General features: G+C 43.3%; 1 protein-coding gene across 6 annotated transcripts in view; it reads right to left on the bottom strand.

Annotated features, from left to right (window-relative positions):
• Positions 1 to 3,039: 3,039 nt before the first annotated feature.
• The window catches only part of SPATS2L (spermatogenesis associated serine rich 2 like), a 169,226-nt gene continuing 155,859 nt past the window's right edge, over positions 3,040 to 16,406 (bottom strand). For all 6 annotated transcript variants that reach the window (XM_012473236.2, XM_021670697.2, XM_021670699.2 and 3 more), the window contains 4 exons: positions 14,154 to 14,263; positions 11,554 to 11,656; positions 8,465 to 8,685; positions 3,040 to 3,934 (listed from right to left, as the gene is read on the bottom strand). In XM_012473236.2, the coding sequence (XP_012328659.2) occupies positions 3,539 to 3,934; positions 8,465 to 8,685; positions 11,554 to 11,656; positions 14,154 to 14,263 (830 nt within the window). In that variant the 3' untranslated portion in view covers positions 3,040 to 3,538. The remainder of the gene's footprint in view (positions 3,935 to 8,464; positions 8,686 to 11,553; positions 11,657 to 14,153; positions 14,264 to 16,406) is intronic.

Below are 16,406 nucleotides of genomic sequence, written 5' to 3' on the forward strand. Positions count from 1 at the left end.
CCCTTATGTAGGTCAGTGGATGCTGTCACTGGAATGTCTGTTAATAAATAAACATTTTGTCATCTGTAGACACATGAGGGCGCTTTAAACAGGCAGTGTGGGATGCAGCGTGCAAAGGGAGGGAAGGAAGGAAGGAGAAAGCTTGTCAAAGGTAGCCTGGAATTCAGGCATCTCTCTTTCTGGTTGTGGACCTGTGCCTGTGTGGGGCTGAGGAGCACTGAACTGGTCTAGGAAAAGAACTGCGGAGGCCCTTGATCCCCACTTTTCATGGTGAAATTAAGTTTGAGGTTCAAATTAAGGCTTTCAGAGAGTCAGAATTTCCAATCTGTTACTTTGGCAAAAAACTACTTTTAATCTGGTAATGTTTCCCATTAACCTCATTTGATGTCCTTCCCTAAGAATGTTTAATTAGAATCTCTTTTTCTGATGCCAGCAGAATTGAACTGCTTATGAATTGAGCTTTAAACTGAGTCTGTTGTTTCTAGTCCTCCACTGAGGATGAATTTTGCAGCAATTTGCGTTTAACTTTCTGTGCCTTGCTGCATTAAGCACTTCTAGAATAGGATCAACAGGACAGAGCTGGAGTATGCAGAGATTCTCAAAAGAAATGTAAATTTGGAATGTAATTGGAAACCCAACAGGAAGGGGTGGATTTCAAGGATGAAGTCTTGGTGGAAGATCTATATGCTACAATGTGAGTTTGAAGTTATTCAATCTTCCTGAATATTAAACTATTTTAACTTCTACTAGGCAAATGTTTAAGAGAGAAGAATCTATTTTTCTGACTACTGTGCATCAAGTAGAGAGTTTAGAGTTTAAAACATTTTAAAAGAGTGGCAGAATAGGACTCAGATCTCCAGGATCACACCAATAGTTCTGCCAGACAGATGAAGATATGTAATATGGTGTTTAAGTGGCCTGACACTGTTATTGAAATTACTGTTTCAAAAATGCAAATTAATAAATGCTCACATGCCCAGGGTCTATAACAAAGGCAAAAATCAGCCAGGTGAGGTGGCACATGCCTATAATTCTAACACTTTGGGAGGCCAAGGCAGGAAGATCGCTTGATATCAGGCATTTGAGACCAGCCTGGGCACCACAGTTAGGCCTCGTTTCTATTAACAAAATTAGCTGGGATGTTGGGGTGCAAACCTGTAGTCCCAGCTACTTGGGAGGCTGAGGTGAGAAGATGGCTTGAGCCCAGGAGTTCAAGGTTGTAGTGAGCCATGATCATGCAATCTAGCCTAGGTGATAGAGCCAAGATCCTGTCTCAAGAAGAGGATGAAAAAGGAAAAAATATAGGAAAAAATATAATCAGGTCTGAACACTTTTTAGCATTCTTTTGTTTCTTTTCAGTGACATGGGAGTGTTTGCTGTGTGCTCAGGAATGTGTTTGGGCTTTTTTAACCCTGAGGGAGTGAGTCAAGGTTAAGAGCGGTTGGGTTCAACTCTGACAAAGGCAGGTGCACTCCTGACCTGGCAACTTCATTTTTTCCCCCGTTCCAAGAACTACTTGACTCATCTTTGAAGCGGCCACATTTACACTGACATTTTTCAGTGGCGAGCAAAATCTTGCTACATAAAAACCTGTGCAAAATCCTTCTGTCTTTTGATACATAAATTCAGGGCCTCAGATGGGGTAAACAGGGCCTACAGTGCTGAACATTTATCTTTCTTATTTGAATGAACAACTTTTCCTTCCTTCCTGGAATGTGACTTAACATTTAGAATTCCTATTAAATCTCTGGGTACCCCCAGAGACCTCAGAAAGCTCTCTACAGGGAGAGCAAACATCCTCCTGTACTTGGCAAAAGAAGAAACAGATGCTTGCGTGGCTTGCAGGCTCAGCTGCTCAGGGCTGCTCTGTGGAAGAGAACCAGTGAACCTGGGTTGCCAGAAAAAATGTTAATGTTGAGCTGAGAATAAGCATTTGCCCTTGCAAGTAGCCAACAAATCTGTAGGACACATGTGAGTGCAATGGAAACAGCGCCCAGACTGGACTGCCCTGTAGTCAAAGTTAGGGGATCTGGGGCTATTTGGAGTTTGGGCCACGGAGTATCCATTTTCCTTTCCTGAGAAGTACCCTTTTGCATCTAGTTCAGGAACTCTGGGAAGCTGGCCACACCCCAGCTCCAGAAGTGGGCTCTGATTAGTCTATGTAAATTAGTTCATTGCATTCACTTCTCTTCCCCCTTCCATGATTGGTTTAAGAGACAGGCCTACCAACAATGGTATGTAAGACCTTCGCTGGGATTTCTGAGAAAGACACTTGCTCCATGTAGAGGCTACTAGATAACTTATCTACTCTGGACAGTGTGGGGAATATACTTGAGTCTTAAGAGCATGGTGGCCCTTTGCCACCATTCTGGATGCAATGTCAACCCAAGGAGGAATGGAGAGCTAAGATAATCAAGAGCTGGGAGCTGGCTGGGTACGGTGGCTCAAGCTTGTAATCTCAGCATTTTGGGAGGCCAAGGTGCACAGATTCCTGAGGTCAGGAGTTTGAGACAAGCCTGGACAACATGGTGAAACCCTGTCTCTACTAATAATACAAAAATTAGCCAGGTGTGGTGGCGCATGCCTGTAATCCCAGCTACTTGGGAGACTGAGGCAGAAGAATTGCTTGAACCCAGGAGGGAGAGGTTGCAGTGAGCTAAGATTGTGCCATTGCACTCCAGTCTGGGCGACAAGAGTGAAACTCTGGACCAATTTGACTTTTCACTCACTGAACCAATAAATTCTTACTCTTTAAGCTAGGCTCAGTTGAGGTTTGTAGTACTTGCAGTGAACGTTTCCAACTGCCCAACTGCCACATAGTGTGTCTCAGATGATCAGGGTGCATATCCATCTATTTGTGTGTAACCTAATTGAAAGGGCATTTTTTTTTTCTCTGAAAGAGTATGTCCCAAGAGAAACAGTATTTATTGTTCAGAGCTTTGCACTGCAACCTCTAGTCTCTAAAGTTTTTTTGAAAGCACTAAAAAGTACATTCAACAAGTAGGTGGGTATCAATCAATAAAAGAAACTAGCGAGGTGTCAAATGCAGCATATTTTAATTTGTTTCAAATAAAGCAATATATGTATATATATTTTTTCAGAAAAACACCAGATGTTAAATTCTACAAAAGCGCATGTGTCCTCAGCAGATCATGTTTGTCTGATTATTAAGAATTCTTTTTTGTAACATTAACTCTCTAAAGACAATCAATGGACTGACATCACTGCTACAACACAGGTTGCTAACTGAGCCTCTGATCTTCAGCCACATCTTGATATTCCTAACAATGAGTAAATACTGCCTGGCTAAAATGCTGCAAAGTCTTGATGAGAGAAAGCATCAACAGATCAAGCAAAGCCATGAAAGTTATGAAGCAAGCTAGAGCTGATTATTAGAATTAGTAAAAATGATTAAGAGAGGAGACACAACCAAACAGGATTTGTATATTCTGATTGACTCTCTTTTGGCAGCGAATTGCGTCAGCACCTCGGGCAGGGAACCAAAACTGAGTGAAAACTGCTCTTTTTTCATCCTAGCTCAGGCCACCAATGTCACAGCCGGGACTGAGAGAACTGCTGCATCTGTGGAAACTTCTATTCTCGTAGGGCAGAGATTGCACTGTGAAACCCTACCAACACTACCCCGGAAGGGCCTGGCCTCCGAGGTGTCTACAGCGTGCTGCCTTCGCCGGGGTTTTTCAGAATGGGCCGGGGCCTCAGGGGTCTTCGTCCCCAAGGGGGCCTCTTGATTTCTGGCACCACCTTTGTTTTTGGGCCGGAAGCCGTTGTGTGGCTGTCTTCTGTGTTCGTGGCGGTTGTTGCCCTTCCCCAGTGGATCGGCTTCATTCCCACTGCCCTGCGACTTGGCAGGCCCATTTAGCCTGTTGTTATGATACTGTGGATTAAATCTCCGTCTTTGGTTAGAAGATCCGTTCTACCAAAAAAGAAAAGAGATAAGTATCAGATGCCAGTAAGTCATAGATGACACCAGTAGACATCAGGGAAATGAAATCTCTAAGCCACAGGTAAGCTTTTTTGATACACCAGAAGAATCAGAAACATAAAGATGAGGTCAAGCAGATAAAATTCTTAATCTTAAAAGAATAGTGGACTGTTTTGTAAATGGAACTGCAAGAAAATGATGTTGAAAGAGGTTACAGAAGCATAAGACAATTCAAAAACTGGGTCAAATAAAATCCATAAAGATGCTTAAACTATAGCAGAATAAAATACAAGCCAGGAGCAGAGTAATCATGATCCTCTACTATGGAGATTTCTGGGACATTCTGTAGAGACTGATAGGGATGGGAAGCACAGAAATTCTATAAAGAAAAAGGGTGGGGTCCCTGGCTAAGCCCCACGCTCAAGCCCTATTTTCCTGCTCAAATGTTGCCTTTTCTAAAACCACACTGGCCCTCCCCACCCCCCATCCTGTTTCCATAAACACCCCAGATTCCACTGGCAGACAGCAGAGAAGAGAAGAGGAGAAGCAGCTGCATGTCAGAGACTGCAGTCTGACGTCAGACAGAAGCAGTTTGACTTTAGAGGGACGGCTTGATGGCAGGACTTTGGAGAAGAGTCCAGCCAGAGATAGCCAGACTTCAGCGGAAGAATACTTACCCACTCTGTCCCCTTTCCAGCTCTCCTTCCTGCTGAGAGCCACTTCCACTGGCAATAAAATCCCCTGCATTTACTATCCTTCACTTGGTTCATACAACCTGATTTTTCATGTATGCTGGACAAAGCTCGTGATACAGAAAAGTGTCACACTGACTCTCTGCCTTCATGAAAAAGCTGAAGGTCTATTGAGCTTTTAAACACTCAAGCCATCCTTGGACTGCAAAGCTAAAAGAGTACTGTAACACATGTCCTCTGGGGCTCCAGCGGTCACAGGTACCACACTAGATGCTGCTATGGGGCTGCATGGAGTTTTGATCCTGCCGGCACCCAAAAGTGCTTGCTCTAGCTCCTGCACCTGTCCACCTGCATGCTCCCCATCCCCCAAGGGTTTGAGAGCTTCAGGCTAAGTGAGGCACCCCTGTTGCAAGGCCTGCAAAGGGGGCAAGGAAATTTTCCTGTTCAAGACTATGCATAGGAATTCTAATTACATAGGTGAAGAAAAAGTAAAATTCTGTCTGTAACTTTTCTTCTCTAAAGTAGCTTTTCTAATTTTTTTTGAAACAAATATCTTCACAGTTCAGAAATATTATCCTGGGCAAATATAGGGGTAAAGCGTATCTGGCAGGTTTTGGTGGCATGCAGAAATAGGTATATTTTCACAGAGGTAGTTCATTGTTTTTCTAAACTTTCTGCAGTTATAAGCAAAGAAATGTTGAAGCCTCTACTGAAAAATCATTCCTTCAGCAAATCAGTGGCCAAGAACATAAATGGATGAGTGTAGGGATGCAATGGATTAAGCTCCTGTATGAGGAAAAGATTTCTGAACTCCTCAAGGTCAATAATAGCCAACACTCACTGAGTGCTTACCATATGCCAGGCACTGAGTGAGGTTCTTCACCATGCACTACCTCATTTAACATCAGAATCACCCTTTAAGATAGTTGCTATTATGTGCTTCATTTTATAGATGAGGATAAGGAGTTTCAGGGACTTGCCCAAGGTCTACCTATAGCAGGGAAATGGTGGAGCTATTACAACTCTATATACTGTCTCCTGACAAGGTTCTTAAGTTGTAACATAAACACAAACCTGTTTTGAAAATCAAACCTCTTATGAAAACATGTAATTTTATGAGTTACAAATATATAAGGTTCTTAATTTGTGCACTGTGACTGGATGGTATAGGTTTAGGGCAAACCAACCCCCAATAATTCAGAACCCAGAGCAAGAGTACAAATGTGGGCCCATACTCCTGTGAAAGGAAAATAAATCTTGGCAACCCCAAATTACTAAGCTAAAGGGAAAAGTTAAGCTGGGAACTGCTTAGGGCAAACCTGCCTCCCATTTATTCAGAGTCACCCCTGTGCTCACTGAGATAAATGCATATCTGATTGTCTCCTTTGAAGAGGCTAATCAGAAACTCAGAAGAATACAACCATCTGTCTTTTATCTACCTAAGACCTGGAAGCCCCCTCCTCACTTCCAGTTGTCCGCCTTTGCCTTCAGTAGTCTCACCTTTCCGGACTGAACCGATGTGCATCTTACACAAACGGACTGATGTCTCATGTCTCCCTAAAATGTACAAAGCCAAGCTGTGCCCCACCACCTTGGGCACATGTCGTCAGGACCTTCTGAGGCTGTGTCATGGGTGCATGTCCTCAACCTTGGCAAAATAAACTTTCTAAGTTATCTGAGACTTGTCTCAGATTTTCGGGGTTCATATACTATATGTCTGAATGCTGTCTCTTCCTAACTCTGGCTCCGTCCCACATTGTAAGGGGGCCTTGCACACATGAATGTGGACGTTCCAGCCTGCACACCTAAGCTTCGCCTCCACTCCCACCCTTCAGACCAACAGGTGTGGTTTGTCTTCAAGATGATGTATATAGGAAAGTGGTCCAAACAGACCCTGTGAGCAGGCTTGGGCCCAGCTGGGAATAGAATTCCAGGATCTTGAGTGCTGACTGGCAGCATGCTTCAGTATACAGAGTGTAGACTTCAGTGGCCCTGTCTCCCTTGTCTCTCTGACTCCTTACTCTGTAGAGAGAGCCATGGCTATGCAAGGGTCAAGGTCAAGAAGGGTTACTTGAAAACACAGGGCCCAGCCCAAGGGCCCTTCTTACCTGGGCTTACAGTGTTCTGACTTAGATATTTGAGTGTATTTCAACTTAAATGAGCCATTACCTAAAATGCTAAAACAGAGAATTGAAAAAGTATCTATACAGATAGTACTTAATCTGGCCTCCTTTGTTTTTAAAGAAACTATGAAAAAGGAAAACTCATAGGCTAAATTTTAGACTTAATTATAGCATGATATTTAATAATGAACAGAAAGGCCAGGGACGGTGGCTTGCACCTGTAATCTTAGCACTTTGGGAGGCTGAGGCGGGCGGATCGCTTGAGCTCAAGAGTTTGAGAGTAACATGGCAAAACCCTGTCTCTACAAAACTTATACAAAAAAAATTAGTCAGGCATGGTGGCACATGCCTGTAGTCCCAGCTACTCTGCAGTCTGAGGCTGGCAAATTGCTTGAGCCCAGGAGGTTGAGGCTGCAGTGGGCCAAGATTGTGCCAAAAAAGAAAAATGAACAAAAGTTGTGAAGATATATTTAGACTACAGGTAAAAACAGATTTGATTATGATCTTTAACTAATGAAGTTATAACATGCTCCTTATCAAGGTGCTATCTTAAAGCTCATGAAGATTTCAGGCCTGAGAAACACCTGTCAGTGTCATTAACAAGAATTCTCAAAGGCCAAGACAACAAAACCCAACAAGACACCTGTTAGAAAACCAGCATTTTAAATGACTTACAAAAAAAAAAGAAGAAAAAAAGACTTTCTCTTGGAGATCATAAAAGGTATCTTTATAGCATGCCCAACTTCTATACCATCAGATCCATTTTTTTTTGGATGGAGTCTAATTCTGGTGCACAGACTGGAGTACAGTGGTGTGACCTCGGCTCACTGCAACCTCTGCCTCCTGGGTTCAAGCAAATCTCCTGCTTCAGCTTCCCCAACAGCTGGGATTACAGGTATGCGCCACCATGCCTGGGTAATTTTTGTGCTTTTAGTAGAGACGGGGTTTCATCATGTTGGCCAGGCTGGTCTCAAACTCCTGACCTCAAGTGATCTGCCCACCTCAACCTTCCGAAGTGCTGGGATTACAGGTGTGAGCCACTGCACCTGGCAGATCCCAATTTTTTGTTAATGCTCTAAGGATAAGGGGGAAATCACCTCCCAAAGACATAGTGGAGAAACAGAAGGAGAAGAAAGATTGTTCCTTGGGTACTTGTGTTTTTAGACGTCATAGTAGATAAGAATGAAGAAGGTCATTTTGAAATGTATTCTCCTTGTTGAAATCCCAAGAGAAGATTGCACTAACTTTAGCCTCTTATCGATCAACTCAACATAAGTGGAGATTAAAATATCTTAAAAAACAAATGCCAGGTTTTCTCTCATTAGTAGTTTCAGTGGCCAGGTTCTGAATCTTGTTCCTGAGTCTCTGTGGGTCCCTTCCACATGTGGGCTGGTTTTGGGGCCCCAGGGATGGTAGCAGTCCTAGCCATGAGCCTCACTTGGGTGGACTGTCTGCTCATGGGGTCAAGAGTGTATGCAGGCCACTTCCTTCACATGGGAAAGCACCTGGGAGGTATAGACAAGAGAGACCAGGGGAGCTCCCTGGAGGCCAGTTAGGCAGTGCTGCTGGGTGGGGAGTGGGTAAGGGCGGGTGGAAGGAGCCTGAGTGTGACCCCAGGAAGCTGAGCATCTAGTAGTTGCTGTTTTCTTCCTCTGGAAACAGGGTGCCCCCCCACCCCCTGGTACCCTGCACCAGTGTCTGCTTACCTGCTTGTTGGCTGGCATGGCCTGGTAAGAGGGGTCGACGGTGCTGGGGAGACTGCTCACCATTTTGGGGTTTGCTGCTTTGCTTTCGGAGGGCTTATTGTGAGTGGATGATTTTCGGGAAAAATTACTCTGTTTCCCAGAGGTTGCTGCATGCACATTCAGCAGAGGCAGCAGGGAGCTGCAGGGAGTTCTTGAGGAATAGTTGTTCTTTGGATGTGTAACTGCAACAAGAAAGTGCTCAGTGTTACCAGCTGCACCTTCAACACTGCTGTCTCAGTAACCTATTAGGAAGCACTAGAAGATGAAGAAACTGGCCAGGAGCTCTACAAAAACTTTCAGAAAGTTTTCTTTTGAAAGATGTTATTTGAAAGGGCACCTTGGTGCTTAAGAGAACAACCAAATTTCTCCTGTGGGAATCACTGAACTGTGATTATAGCATAATCATCCAAGTTGTGAGACATTTGTAAGAAATAAGACATATCTGAGCAACTTAAATATTATTCTTTAGGTCAAGAATCACCAAGGGAAAAAAGATAATGAAACCTCAAGATTCCCTCTCTGGCCTTGTCTGTAAATGCACTCTGCCTCGAGATTCCCCATTACCAAACCCATTCTCACCTCCCTGATCAGTTCCCTGGACCGACTGGTACTGCAGACACAGAAAGATTGGGAGCTATGTGGACACTCTGGCCTGTCAGAGCCACGATGTTCTTAGAGTTTGGGAATGGGGTGATACTGGATGTTAGGAATTCTGCTACTCTGGGTCATGCATATCCCCCAAACACAGGGCCAGGCCTGCCAGCCCCTAAGGCATCTTGTATATTTCATTATCGCTCCATTAACCCACCTTTAATCAGCCCCATTTTCTGCAGCCTCACTGCAGATGTGCACCAATTCCAAGGTCACAGGCAAGGCAAGCTGATCAGGCAGACCCCTATCAGGGCTCAGGACTCAAGGCTCAGGCAGGCCTGCTCAGCATTTATTATGACCATTCCTGCTGCTTTTGAAAGTGATGGTTTCTGCTGGGATGATTTCTATGTGATTACACTGAATTGGAACTGGAGGGAATCAATTCAAGGATAAAACCATGACTTCCCTCTCACAGTTCACCAGAATCTCACTGCCAGCTAGAGCTTTCTTTGATTTTTAAAACTGTCACCAATTTTTGAAAGCAATTTTGTCTGCTCCCTTTGATGGATCAGGTTTAATCCCAGGGTTCTGCTAGAGGATTAGGCGGGACCAGTAAGGATCACAATACAGGAGAAATGGAAAGGCCAGGGATGTATTCCTAGTGTCTTCATTGTATTGGGAAGGTGTGACAGCAAGCTGGGCCTGTCCAAATGTGACCAGGGGATTTATGTGGCTCCTGTGCTCACCAGATTGTTTTACAAGGTCATTATTGTCTGCAGATCAGGGACCACTATTTCCAGTTCACTACCAGTACCCGTGGGTTCTCAATGTGCTCTCAACAAAGCTGAGAAGGAAGAGCCTTTGGACGATTATGGTCTCTGTCTTTCAGAATGGACACCTGGAATTTAGTAAGAGACCATTTCTCCCACTAGATGGCACTTGAAGTGCTCAGGAGGAAAGGAGGTGAAGGGGTGCCTCCCCACCACACCTGAGATGGGTGACAGGGCGTCACTCAGCATCACTGTCTTGCTCATTGAGGGCTGACGTGGAAAGAAGAGTGGGCAGTTCCCCTTACAACTGTGAACTGGACTGTTCCCTTTTTTAGAGATGGGGCAAAAGCTCTGGATAGAGAATGGCAAATAGGTAGATTCTTTCATAAGGAAGAGTACGGGGGAAAAAACAAAAATAATTTTTAAAAGTTCAGTCAGAAAATCAAATAATTGCCAAAGATGTGTGGACAAGGATGCTCACAGCAATGTTATTTATTAATTTAATTAATTTATTTGTTTTTTGAGACGGAGTCTCACTCTGTTGCCCAGGCTGGTGTGCAGTGGCGCGATCTCAGCTCACTGTAACCTCTGCCTTCTGGGTTCAAGCAATTCTCGTGCCTCAGCCTCCCGAGTAGCTGGGATTACAGGCACACACCACCATGACTGGCTAATTTTTGTAGTTTTAGTAGAGACGGGGTTTCACCATGTTGGCCAGGCTAGCCTTGAACTCCTGACCTCAGGTGATCAGCAGTGTTATTTTAATGGTGAAAAACTAGAAGCAGTCTAAATGCAGCAACCTGAAGACTGGTGACAATTATATTATATATAATTATATTTACAGAAATGACTGGTTAAATATATTGATATGAAAAAATGTCTACCATAGATTGTGAAGTGATAAAAGCAAATTGTATTACTATACATGTATGCAGTGTAGCATAGTATAGTTACTTATACCATAATAGGAAGTGCAGCCAAATCTTGATTTTTCAGCTGACTGCAAGGCTGTGGGTTTCTGCATCACTCACTAGTCCTTCTTTCCTCCTTGTGGCTGTCCTTAAAGCCACTTCAGTGCTCGTTCCCACCTCCCCTTGCGGGTGGGCTGGTGTAGGGGGAAAATATAGCAGCCAATTTTGTTGCACATTAGCTGCTCTAATTAAGGTTTAATAGGGAACAAGGCTAAATCTAATGGCTGAGTGGAGTCTTTCATTATCTGCAGACCTCACTCAGCACAGAGAACCAAGGGCAGAGGCTCAGGGCATTGCTGAGGGGCTCACACAACAGCTGGGCCCTGCACAACAATAACTGATTGTTTCCAGACATGTTAGGACACGTTAGGAAGACTCACTCTCTGCCTGACGAGTTTCTGTAGAACCAGGGCTATTTGAAATCAGAGAGGCAGTTTAACTGGCAGTGCTTAAGAAAAGTTTGCAAAAGGTATAAACTAGTTGACCTGTTCTGTTCCACTTAATAAATCCTGGGGATTTACCGATGGGCAGTGGCATTTGAAGACTCTAAGTTCAAATCTTGACATTTCTGATGACTTGTGTCATGAGCTTAGATCATTAAATCTCTTTAGACCTCATTTTAGCCCCCTGGGGGGACTGCACACCTGACATTTCCTATAGCAACTCCAAATAGCACCAAGCTTACTCACACAGAATTATTTAGCAAGTATGCAAAACTCACTTTCTCCACAGAGCATGATTTGGGCCTTCAGCTGTTCGATGTCACAGGAGAACCGGGCAGCTTTCCCAAGCTCTTCGTCATATTTACGCTCGCTGACAAAGTGCTGGAGGAAAGAGATGGAAAGCAGGAGCCCCACGATTACAGAAATGACTGAGGCACCCTGTGGATGCGTGCACTTTGCTCTTCCAGCACACACTGCGGTGCTGACCTGGTGGGGATCTTTCCAGCCCCGTTGCTGGGAGGCTCTATGCTCAGTCTTGGTCCTAACCTGGCTGGGGCATGACCATCTTCCTGCCTGGGGAATATGTGGGGTCCTGTGTTTCTCTTGTCTGGGCCTACATGGAATGTGTGTCTGACTCATCTATTTAACCTTTTAGCACCCCTCGACCTTCTAGTAATTTTCTGAACTGCATTCTGGTAGGGTCTTCTGAGTGCCTGCTAAGGTATTGACTATCAAGAGAAAACATGTCATCTTTCCTAGACCCCCATCCCTATTTTAATAGGGAACCAGGAAGTCCACAAAACCTTTAGTGTCTGGAAAATATAATCTTAAATGGCAGAATTTCAAGTGCTGTGAAAAGAAGTGAGAAAGAGATTATTTTTCAATTCATTTAAAATTAAGATCTACATGTAGAAGACAGGGTGAGAAATACAGAAATAACTGTGACTCAGTCCCTTCTTGAGTTTACCAGGGAGTTTAGCAATGGCAAGGAAAACAGATACCATTAAGTACAATACAAGGTGGAATGTGATTGGTGCTTCAGGAATATAAAAGAGGAAGAAATTATTTCCTACTGAGGGCAATGGGGAAAGATTATGTAAGAGGAAACATTAAAAAAATTATTGAACACTTACCAGGCACTGGCCAAATTCTTAACAGATAATCTCATTTCATCTGATCACAGTATTATGAAGTCAGTACTATTATTATCTCTATTTTACAGATGGGGAATTGGGGTTCTAAGAATCTAAGAGAATACGTAATTTATCCAAGGTCATAGAAGTAGAAAATTTTGCAGCTGGACTGTTTCACTCCAACGCCTGTGCTACTAACCATTTTATGATGGGTGGGATTTTGACAGGCAGAAATGAAACTTGGAAGATGAGTTGATTTCAATAGACCAGGAAGCTGGCAATTTTATATATCTTACTTGATGTTCTAGTAAGCTGGGATTTTTGTAGGGGGAGATGGAAGTTGGAATATACATTGGAGTCTAGTTGGGAATTTTTTTCTGAGGGGAGGGAGATATAATGGGGGAAAACAGATCTGCTTTGGGAATTTAAATCTGGTCTTCGTGGAGTATGAGGCTAGAGGGAGACAGTGTAGGCAGAGAGACTAGTGAAGAGGCCACTGAAATTGGCTAGGTGGGAGGCCACAGAGGCCACAGCACAGAATGTAAGAAGAGAAAGGCCACTGACACGCTCAGCACCCTCGAGCGAGGTCCTCTTCCCCATAGGGCCTGCTTTCGTACCCAACCAGGAGGGGGTCACTTGCCACTGTCTATCATTGCCAACCAGTTTTATGCCCCAATTTGCAATCTTACTTCTAAAGCTAGCAGCAGCTGTGTCTTACAATCACTCTAGTTTCCTGGAAGTGGGTAAGAAGCTTAAGGGCGTGTGTGTGTGTGTGTGTGTGTGTGTGTGTGTGTGTGTGTAGTATACTGGGTGAAAAAGAGGATAAGGGGAATTTTAAAATTGCTTCCTATTTTGTTGAAAATACTTATACTTGCCTTCCTGGTAACCATTTCCCCTTCTGGTAACTGTACCCTAATGCAGTTTCAAAGAGCCATAGTCTTGGTGGGTCTGGCGATCAAGATGTCACACCCTCTCTGGGCCAAATGATGTATGTGACCCAAGTGGAGGCCAATCAGAGTCTCTCACTTAGTGATCTGAGCTGAGTGGGATGGTACAGGGCTGAGGGTCCCATCAGAGTGTGTCTAGTGATTGTTGCTTCTTATTTTACCCGAGCCACCCCAGTTCCTGCCTAATTGTTGACCTGAGCCTTCAGATAGGGCTCTGCTTTGGTGAGCTATACTCACATCCTTTCAAATTCTACTTGTCCTTGAGGTTAGCCAGGGTCAGTTTCTGTTGCATATCAATGAAGGAATCGAATAAATATGTATTTATGGGTAGTATTCTTAATAAAAATGCAACTAAACTAGAAAATAATATAGGAAAGAAATCTCCACAGACTGCATGCTTTCTAATCCTCACTGTTACACTACGTTCATGCTTCATGTGTGTGTATATACCTGTGGATGTGTTTATATACATACCTATAAATCACAGTGTGTTAAAATAATATCCCCCATCCCAGCTATAATTCATGGCAAAGTTACTTTATTTGGGTTGGTCTCTACTGACTGACAAAATAGCTTGTACTTCTCTTTGGGAGTAAAATGTTCCTTCAAAACACATTACACTTAAACACAGTGATTATGTGGGTCTTCCCCCTTCTGTGTTCTCTATTTCCACCCTGTGAAAGAGAGCTGGGTGTAGATGTTAGATCCTCAGAGAGCAGCACTCTGTGGATGCAAAACAAACATAATGGGGATCAGCTCTCTGGCTCAGGGTTCAGGCTGTGATATTTTAGAACTGACCTTAATTTCTGCCCTGAGTTCGGCCAGCTGCATCTCTGCCATCTGACTGGCAAGGTCAGTAAGTCGCTTTAGTTCTTCTGCTTTCTTCTGACGAGTGGTCAGGATTTCCACTGCCAAATAAGGATGAGTCACACATTAGGGCCAGAGATTGAAACATATTAAATAACCTAATTTCTTGGAATCAGTTCTCGCTCCACAGACTGATTGCTTTGTTGGACCATTACTGTGTTTTCTGAGTTGGTCACGGAGGCGGGTTTACCCTCGGTGCCTATTGCCAACAACCCAGTTCCTCCTGTCCTCCTCCACCAATCCCCAAGCCAAACAGTCCCTTCTGATTCACTGTACACTCCCACTCTGCATTTTCTTCACTGATGTCTGACCTCACTCATGGAATTTAGACTTTTGAAATTTGTGAGTTACTCGGAACAACGATCTCTGAAAAACAAACTTATTAAAGTCCTCTCTGAGTGATACTGCAAAGACAGGAAGTCCACTAAGCAGAAATCATTCTATATGTGCTGCACTATTAAACTTTAACAGCAGCAGCCCTGTTGAACTTTAACACATACTCATTTAGGGTGACTAGCTGTGTTATTGGAATCTAACATAAAAATCTAACTTTATTAGTTTTTTGTGAGCCAAAAATGTCTCTGCTTTTGATACTCTGCAGATATGTTTCCATTCTGCAAAGAAACAGAAGTTCTACCCCAGAGTGTCTTAGGTCTTTCTGTAAGTGTCCCCAGTGGAAAATTTTCGAGAGTGAGTGAGGCCAGCTAGAACTAGATTCGTGTGAATTTTTTAGCACCTGCACATGTAGAGAAGACACTAGGGAGCACTCGGGCTCCAACATTTTCGCACATCTTCAGATGAACTAGAGGTTTAAATAGATGTAGTAGCCTGTCGGTTAATTTGTGTCTGTGTGTGTATACACGTGTTTCCCAAAAGATTATGGAGCTCAGAAGCAATTAATACAAACGCACAGGATGAGAGGTTTAAATATGCAGTTGGATCTTTCAATAGATAGACTTGTGGCTCTCTAATTCGATTCATATATGAATTGTCTTCATTTCTTTGGGATGAGCATTTTGAGTTATAAGAAAAGAGGTGTTCATCTAAGATGACATGCATGTTGGACTCACATTCCATGCTTGGCTGAACAAGGATCAACTGCTTTATTAGACCAGATTCACAGCACACATGCAGGGCCAAACAATATGATTTCTGATTTTAAGAGTTCTTATTACACAAAATATCAAAAGATAATCACCGCAAAAGCCCAAAAAGAAGTACAGAATCCACCAAGAGTTAAGATTCCCTGCAAATCATAAACCATTCTTTAGACAGACTGAAAGACATAATCTTTGTATGCTGATATTGATGTTGAGATGTTAATAAAATAATTAGTCTATAACACATACAGCTTTATCGTCTGTCAAACTGTGCTAATCATGCTTTGATTATTTAACTGGGGCTCCTCCTGATCCCCATTTACAATACCATGTGGCTGGGCAGACGGATGTGTGCCTAATAGTCTTTCTGAATACAGAGGAGCTAGTGAAAAACTTGTCTGGATGATGAGAGTGAAAGGAAGTTTCATCTCAATGTAGACAACATATCGCTGAGTGATGTCTCAGGACACCCAGTTGGACCAAAGGTCACAAAAAGGGTGGCTCACCATCATTTTCAGCCAGAGTACATATGTCTTGTTTGGGCCACACATTGCTTTTACAAATTAACTGCCCACATTTAAAAATTAGAAGATTTCATTTGAAAGCTGGCTCTCTGGCATCTCTTAAAGTACTGGAATTTTGGCTAGAGTTGGTCAACATTCCTACATGGCAACAAGTGGCTGAAGCCAAGAAGTCACTGCCCTCTTTAGATGGAGTCAGGCACCGTGTGCTACGGTTTCCCCCTGCACCTTTTGGCACATTAATGTTACCTATCTGTTCCCTGTGAGCACCTCCAATCATTCTCCGGACTACGGTGTGAACTGTACCATGTAGTTCTTCGTGTCCATGGCACCTAGTGCCTGCTTGGTCTACAAGGGGTGTGCAATATGCTTGTTGAGTGAAGAATTCAATGAATGAATTAATGAGTTACTTAAAGGGAATATCTAAAGAAGGATGGAAGTTCCTTTTCTACAGGAGTCACTTAAGACTGTTTAGGATTCATACCTTTGATTAGTTATGTTATTTGTTTGCTGTTATAATTCAACATATGGATGGGACTAACATCTGCAGCATGAGAAAACAA

The sequence above is a fragment of the Aotus nancymaae genome, unplaced genomic scaffold, assembly GCF_030222135.1.
Source record: "Aotus nancymaae isolate 86718 unplaced genomic scaffold, 86718_ANA_hifiasm-v0.15.2.pri h1tg000008l, whole genome shotgun sequence".
In the NCBI taxonomy this organism is placed as follows: Eukaryota; Metazoa; Chordata; class Mammalia; order Primates; family Aotidae; genus Aotus; species Aotus nancymaae.